This window comes from Nannospalax galili, unplaced genomic scaffold, assembly GCF_000622305.1.
Source record: "Nannospalax galili isolate Female #2095 unplaced genomic scaffold, S.galili_v1.0 scaffold1448, whole genome shotgun sequence".
Lineage (NCBI taxonomy): Eukaryota > Metazoa > Chordata > Mammalia > Rodentia > Spalacidae > Nannospalax > Nannospalax galili.
Window position 1 is genome coordinate 745,518 of NW_008358646.1, and position 8,135 is coordinate 753,652.

At 42.7% G+C, this 8,135-nt stretch overlaps 1 protein-coding gene across 1 annotated transcript in view; it reads left to right on the forward strand.

Annotated features, from left to right (window-relative positions):
- Positions 1 to 8,135, forward strand: part of Top3a (DNA topoisomerase III alpha) — a gene marked incomplete in the record, with an annotated part of 45,143 nt that overhangs the window by 14,692 nt on the left and 22,316 nt on the right. Inside the window, 6 exon segments of the mRNA XM_008821956.3 lie at positions 173 to 246; positions 912 to 987; positions 3,842 to 3,950; positions 4,783 to 4,926; positions 5,051 to 5,221; positions 5,488 to 5,588. Of these exon segments, the coding sequence (XP_008820178.1) occupies positions 173 to 246; positions 912 to 987; positions 3,842 to 3,950; positions 4,783 to 4,926; positions 5,051 to 5,221; positions 5,488 to 5,588 (675 nt within the window).

The window sequence follows — 8,135 nt, forward strand, 5'->3', positions numbered from 1 at the left end:
CATGATCCAAAAGGTATTAGAATGGTGATTTGAGGTTTGAAGAGTTATTTATGTTTATTTTTTCTCAATCAGTTATTTTTGCTTTTAGTTTTGATTTTGTTCTTTCTTTCCTTTGAATGATGTAGCAAAATGTAACTACAGAAAGACTAACTTTAGTTTTATTGTTATTCAGAATGTTACTATGATAATGACTTCAGTTTCTGGACATTTGCTGGCTCATGATTTCCAGATGCAGTTTCGGAAATGGTCAGTACAATTAGTAGGGGAAAGACTTTCTGATTATTACAGTAAGTTGTGAAAAATATTATCATGTAATTTGTAGTAATTTGTAATACTAAATGTACCTAGGATTATCTGATCTATTATACATTTTTATCATACCTTTTGAATAAATATTCACTTTTAAGTGTTCCCCCAAATAAACCTTTTTCATGCATTCTTTGGATTGCATTTATCCTGTTGCAGATGTGGATGACAGGGCTCCAGGTTTCTTCTCAGCAGCTCTTACTAATCTTCTTTGTAGAGTGGACGGTGTGCTATGCAGAAAGTCATAGCTTTACTTTTAATCCTCTTGCAGGTTTTCCTTTTTTCTCCCTTTTGAGATAGTGTCTTTTTCTCATCTTTGTGACTAGGCTTCCCAAGTCTGACATGTGCTGCCATATCTGGCCTCCCCTCTACCCCCCTTTTCTTTTTGAGCCATTGTCTGCTCTTGCCCAGACTGACTTTAAATTCTTGGGTTCAAGTGATTCTTCAGCCTCTACCTCCTATGTAGCTAGGACTCCATGGGTATTCCCCCATTCCCCAGCTTCTCTGGGTCATTTCCTGTGGGATTCTGCTGTACATGCTCCTTAGTATGGAGGGCTTTTCCACATGCTGAAGTAAAGTTCTTTGTGTTTCTATTTCTTTCCTAGGCAGAGCTGCAATCCCCTTGTCCTCTTTGAAGCAGAAATTGAAAAGTACTGCCCAGAAAATTTTATAGACATCAAGGTAGAATCTTTGGAAGATATGTGACACTGAAGTTGAAGCGTCCACAAGTCTGAATTGAATGATCTCTGTGTTTTTAAACTTTTTAAAAAATTTTTATTTATTATTTTTATGTGTATGCCTGTATTGCCTGCATATAGTACGTGTACCCATGTTGTGCAATGCCTGAGGAGATCAAAAGAGGTTGTCGGACACCCTGGGACTGGAGTTACGGACAGTTGGTAGCTGCTGTGGGTGCTGGGATTCAGGGTAGCTGCTGTGGGTGCTAGGATTCCAACCCAGGTCTTCTGCAAGAACAGTGTTCTTAATTACTGAGCCATCTCTCCAGCCCCCAATTTTTGTGCTTTTAATGCATTGGAATTTCAACATAGTTTTCCATCAAATGCAGTATGATTTTAAAAAGTTATTCCCACTTAGTGTATAAGTGTTTTGTTTTTGTTTTGTAAAGTCTGGGTCTTAACATTTAGGCCTGACTAACCTTGAACTATAACAGATACATAGCCCAGGCTGGCATGACCTTGCAAAGATCCTCCTGTCTTTGCCTCCCAAGTGTGCCACCACATCAGGCTAAATAAGGCTTTTTTTTTTTTTTTTTCCGGTCTTTTTGAGACAGGGTCTCCCTGTAGCCCCAGCTGTCCTGGAACTCGCTATGTAGACCAGGCTGGCCTTGAACTCACAGAGATCCGCTTGCCTCTGCCTCCCAAGTGCTGGTATTAAAAGCTTGCGCCACCACGCCCGACTGGCCTTTTTTTTGAGACAGGATCTCACTATGTAGCACTGGCAGGCCTGGAACTCCATCTACCTCTGACTCCTAAGTGCTGGGATTAAAGGTGTAGACCAAGTGTTCAAGAAGCTAAAGCCTTTTTTTTTTTTTTGGTCTTTTTGAGACAGGGTCTCCCTGTAGCCCCAGCTGTCCTGGAACTCACTATGTAGACCAGGCTGGCCTTGAACTCACAGAGATCCGCCTGCCTCCGCCTCCCAAGTGCTGGGATTAAAAGCTTGCGCCACCATACCAGGCTTGCCTTTTTTAAATGGTTAGTGTAGTCAGTAGTAAATCCTCGGAATAAATGTTAATTCTAGCCCCCATCTCATTCTTAGGTAAACAATAGATGATTAAAAGTAAGGTGGGACATGGTAGCTCACACCTTTAGAGGTTTACTTCTGAGGCAGAAGCAGGTGAGATTAAGGCCAACCTGGTTTACATAGGAAATTCCAGGCCAGCTGGGGCTACAGGGAGACCTTGTCTCAAAAACAGAAAAACAAAAAAAAGTAAATTTTCAGGCTGTGGTGATGCACAAGAGGCAGAGACAGGTGGATCTCTGTGAGTTCAAGCCCAGCATAGTCTGCACACTGAGTTTCAGGCCAGCCAGGGATCATACTGAAATCCTGTCTCAAAAAGAGAAAAGTAAATTAAGCCTTTAATCGCAGTGCTTGGGAGGTAGTGGCAGGATGATTTCTGTGAGTACAAGTCCAGCCTGGTCTACATAGTGAGTTCCAGGCCAGCTGGGGCTACAGGGAGACCCTGTCTCAAAAAGACCTAAAGAGAGGTAAATTGTCAAGCCAGTGAAAGTCTGGTAACCTGAGTTCAATCCCTGGGACTCAAGTAAAAGTAGAAGGAGCGCTGGGGAAATAGTACATCTTCACATCCTGCTTTTCCAGAGGATTTGAGTTCAATTCCCATCACCCACATTGGGCAGCTCTAAGGGATCCAGCATCTTCTGGCTTCTCTGGGCACCTTCACACTTGTGTCATTCACTCATGTAGACACAGATACACATGCACGTAAATAAAAACAAAATTTAAAAATAATTTTTTAAAAGGTGAAAGGACAGAACCAACTCCACAAAGTTATCCACTGATAACTTTTGTGTTCTCAGTACCTATAGTTAGTATACTGCTAACTGAGAAACTTTCTTAGGTTGAAACTCACAACCAGGCCTGTGAATGTAGCTCAGTTTGTAGCGTACTTTCCTAGTATGCATGAAGCCCTGGGCTCAATCCCCATACTACATAAACCAGGTGTGGTAGCACACACCATAATCCCAACACCGGGAAGGTGGAAGCAGGAGGATCATAGTTCAAGACTGTCCTCATTATGTAATAAGTTTGGGGCCAAAACTACATGAGACCTATCTGGTAGTGGGTGGGGGTCCCAGGAGGGAGGAGCTAGTTCAGTGCACTAGCACTTTTGTCAGATCCAGTGGTAGTAGAAATATGTTTCATCATATTGGTGAAGTTGTATGAAACCCTCACTCTTTATAAACTCACGAGTCTGAAGAATTGTGCAGTGACTGTGCCATCATTAGTTATTATGAGCAGTTTTCTTCACTCTTTTTTCCCCCTCACAAATTTGCATCACTTCTAGAACAGCACCGATCCTCAGATTTCTTGGTGGATTTTCTTTTTAATTTTTATTTTATGTGTATGAATATTTTGCCTGCGTGTAAGTGCTCTCTAGCATGCAACACCATCAGAGGCCAAAAGAGGGAGTCATTCCCTGGAACTAGAGTTATGGACCATTGTGAGCTGCCCTGTGGATGTTGAGACTTGAACCTGGCTCCCCTACAAGAGCAACCAGTGCTCTTACCTGATGAGCTATCTCTCTATCCCCTTCTTGGTGAATTTTTGTTTTTTTGTTTTGGGTTTTGGTTGGTTGGTTGGTTGGTTGGTTGGTTGGTTGGTTGGTTGTCATTCTGTAACCCAGGCTGACCCGTGACTCACAGCAGTTCTTCCTCAGCTTCCAAGTGCTAGGATTACAGACATGGGCCATGTTGCCTGGCTAAGTCAGATTTCTTTAGTGTAGAGATGCCAAGTAATCACCCTGGATTGTGTTCTCACTGTGCTTTCCCCTTTTCAGAAAACCCTGGAGCGAGAGACACAGCAGTGCCAAGCATTGGTGATCTGGACTGACTGTGACAGAGAAGGTGAAAACATCGGGTTTGAGATTATCCATGTGTGCAAGGCTGGTGAGTCTCCCTGTTGTTGAACTTCTCTATTTTGGAACCTTTAAGTGGCCTGTCACCAAGTTTCTCCACACATGCACTCTCTCCTGAATCAGCTTTTGAGTTGCATGTCTATGTGTCCTGGAGTAGATCACTGAACTTTCCAGAACCTCAACCTCATCTATCATGTCAACCCATCTTACATGCTTTCTAGGGCTGCCATGAGGATTAAACAAGTCAGCATTAAATAAGGGGGGGAGGGGGGTGCATTTGTGTGTCCAAGTGGAGAGAATCAGCTTCTCAACTTGTCCTCTGACTTCCAGACCAATGCATACCCTATGCATCATACACACATACATACAGTCATTTTTTAAAAGAATTTTTTTTTTTTTTTTGGTCTTTTTAAGACAGGATCTCCCTGTAGCCCCAGCTATCCTGGAACTTGCTATGTAGACCAGGCTGGCCTTGAACTCACAGAGATCCCCCTGTCTCTGCCTCCCGAGTGCTGGGATTAAAGGCATGCGCCACCACGTCTGGCCTTAAAAGAATTTTTTAAAACTCTTTAACTGACAGAGTTGTTATTTTTCCTAAAAGTCAAAAAAGCCAAGTAAGATTAGTCTCAGAAGGTTCACATAAAGCATTTTAGTACATCACTAAAATTGACTCCACTGTTATTTCTGACAAGACTGAAGTGAAAGGTTAAAATGATGCAACTCTTTGATATTGTATTCCATTAATTTAAATTTGAGGTGAAAAGCAAGCTAGCTTCTTACCTGATAGTTTAGGAAAAGCAGTCCCTCTGTGCTGGGGTATAACATGATTAAATATGACATCCATATTCCCTTCTACTCTTCAGTGAAGCCCAGTCTGCAAGTGTTGAGAGCCCGTTTCTCTGAGATCACGCCAAATGCTGTCAGAGCAGCCTGTGAAAACCTGACTGAGCCTGATCAGAGAGTAAGCGATGCCGTGGATGTGAGGCAAGAGCTGGATCTGAGGATCGGTGAGGAGCCAGATGGGCCTGCTCATGACCCAAGTGGCATCTTAGTGTTAGGTTATGGAACCAAAAATAATTTTATCCTCCATCACTTTCTCATTGCTTTCTTCTTTCCACCCTCCCTTTCCAGGAGCTGCCTTCACTAGGTTCCAGACCCTGCGGCTTCAGAAGATTTTTCCTGAGGTTCTGGCAGAGCAGCTCATCAGCTATGGAAGCTGCCAGTTCCCAACACTGGGGTTTGTGGTGGAGAGGTTCAAAGCTATTCAGGCTTTTGTGCCAGAAATCTTCCACAAAATTAAAGGTAAAGCTGCAAGTTTCTTGGTATGAGAGCTCTAGGCCCAGAGATAATGAAGGGAGACTGTGGAGCTAAGTAAAATGTGATGATTTTTCAGTTTTGCTATCCCTTCACTCTACACCATTACAATATTCAGAATCTACTTAAACATTCCTTACTTATCCAGAACTCCTGCCCAGATCATTATCCTTTGATTTTTCACTGTAATATACCATTTCCTGTCTCTCTTATGGTGGCTTCTATGAGATAGCCTCTTTCTCTCTCCAATACAGTAAGTCATGACCACAAGGATGGGACGGTAGAATTCAACTGGAAAAGACATCGTCTCTTCAACCACACAGCTTGTCTTGTCCTCTATCAGCTATGTATGGAGGTAAGGAGTCCTTGAGAGCTTAGTGATCCAAGAAGTACTCTGCACACTCCCGAGCAATGCCTTCTCTCTTTGGCAGAGGTGATCCTGCCTTATGCCCCATTGAATTATGCTTGTTGCTCCCCTGGGGTCTACAAGGTGATTCAGTCCTTAAAGGTGGCTGACACCAAGCCTAATAATCTGAATCCAATCCTGGGGACCCACATGGTGGAAAGAGAGAACTGACTCCTGAAAGTTGCCCTATCTACCATGTGTGCCTGCATTAAGGCATGCACATACAGACACACATGCACACATAGGCACACACACACGCATGCACACAATGCAATTTTTTAAAAAATTGCATCTCTGGGCATCACTTTTGGGGAAACCAGCCAGACTAGAGCCCCGTGGAAATAGCACTGAAAGTGTACAAAGGAGTTGATCATGATGGTGCATCCTTGTAATCCCAGCTCTCAGGAGGCTGAGGCAGGAGAATCACCCCAAGTTTGAGACTAGCATTGTCTACATAGTGAGACTCTCAACCCCTCCCCCAAAAGTGCAAGTGTTAGAAATTAATGGGCATTCATAGAAAGATGCTGACATGAAATTATCCTTCAAAATGAGCTTTTTTTTAAAGCATAGTGGTGCATGGCTTTAATCCCAACACTCTAGAGGTAGAGGTGACTCTCTGTGACTTCAAGGCCAACCAGGGCTGCATAGTAAGACTCTGTCTCAAAAAACAAACAAAAAGCCAGAATGAGCTCTAATAAAGGAGAGTTGGAGACTCATAGCCACAGCCAGCCATGATGAGGCTCTAACAATAGGAGAGATAGAAGCATGATGGGGTCTTGAAAAGAGAGTTCTGAGTTCTGGAGACAAAGGAGGTGTCTGGTTGTTGCCACATGATCTGGCCTGGCCTAGCTTACATGCCAGGAGTCACAAGGCAGAAAGGCACTGACAAGTGACAAGTGGGGCTATAATTCAAAGTTAGTCCTGCGCAGCAGGGAGGAATCTAGACTTGCCTTGTGGGTGCAGGCACACATAAATACTTGAGGCCTAAGTGCTCCAACAGTCACAGCTGGAGCTTGTCAGTTCTTTGTCCTAAAGAACTACAGCAAGGAAAGCTGAGTATGATAGTGTCTACCTGTATCCTAACACTTGGACAGTAGAGATAGATCAGTTCTACTCCATTCTAGGTGAGTTTGAGACCATCCTGGGCTACATGAGACCCTGTCTCTAAATAAAGTCAGATTTTTTTTTTTTTTTTTTTTTTTTTTTTTTTTTAAAACCTGTATCCTCACTTGGACAGTAGAGATAGATCAGTTCTACTCCATTCTAGGTGAGTTTGAGACCATCCTGGGCTACATGAGACCCTGTCTCTCTATGTATATGTGTGTGTGTATGAATAAATAAATAAACAAATAAATAAAATGAATAAACTATTAATGGACCCAATTTGGTAGGCAAGATAATGTACCCCCAAAAGATAACCAGATCCTAATTCCTCAGACCTGTAACTGTCACCTTATGTGACAAAAGGGTCTTTGCAGGTATGATTAAGTTGGCATCATAAGTGAGCTAACATCATGGGAATTTGAGATGGGAAGTCAGTCCTGCATTACCCTCCTGGCCCTGTGTCATCACAAAAGGCCCTAAAAGAGGGAGGTAACAGATACACAGACAGATACGAGATGGAGCCGAGATCCCAGGGGTGCAGAACCACAAACCAAGACATGCTCTACAGGCTGGAACCAGCTCAGGGAATGGATTCATCCTTAGAGCTTCCAGAAGCCTTCCAATGACTATGCTTTAGCCTCATGAAACTGAGTTTGGATTTCTGACTCTTAGATGTGTGAGATAATAAATCCGAGTTGTTGTAAGTCACTACATTTGTGGTAATTTGTTACGGTGCAATAGAAAACTAATTCTCCATAACTTGGATGGATCTCAAAGGCATATGCTCAGTGGGAAAAGTCAATCCCAAAAGGTCACATACTGTATAATTCCATTTATATGTCATTTTTGAAATAGCAAAATTATAAAGATTGAGAACAAATTAGAGGTTACCAGCGATTAGCAACAGTGTGGTGCATGTCACATTAAAGGGGCAACATAAGTGGGTCTTTCAGCAGTGGGACAGTTCTGCATCATGATCATGCAAGTGGTGATAGGAATCTAGACCTGTGATAAGATGCTGCAGAACTGGACATTCACATTGCACTGAGGTCTAGTTTCTGGTATTGATATTGTGCTGTAGTTATGTAAGATATAACCAGTGAGGTTATGGATGTAGTTCAGTTGGAAGAGTGCTTACCTAGCATGCATAACACCCTGGGTTCAATCCCCAGCACTGTGTATACCAAGCGTGGTGGAATCTATCTTTCTGATATTTCAGCACTGAGAAGTGGAGGCAGGAGGATCAAATGTTCAAGGTCACCCTCTGCTACATAGCAAGCTTGAGGCCATTTTAGTCTATATGAGACCTTGTCTCAAAAAAAACAATATATATATATATGAAATCAATGAGGAAGCAGTGATGGGTACATAGGACACTCTCTGCTGTCTTTG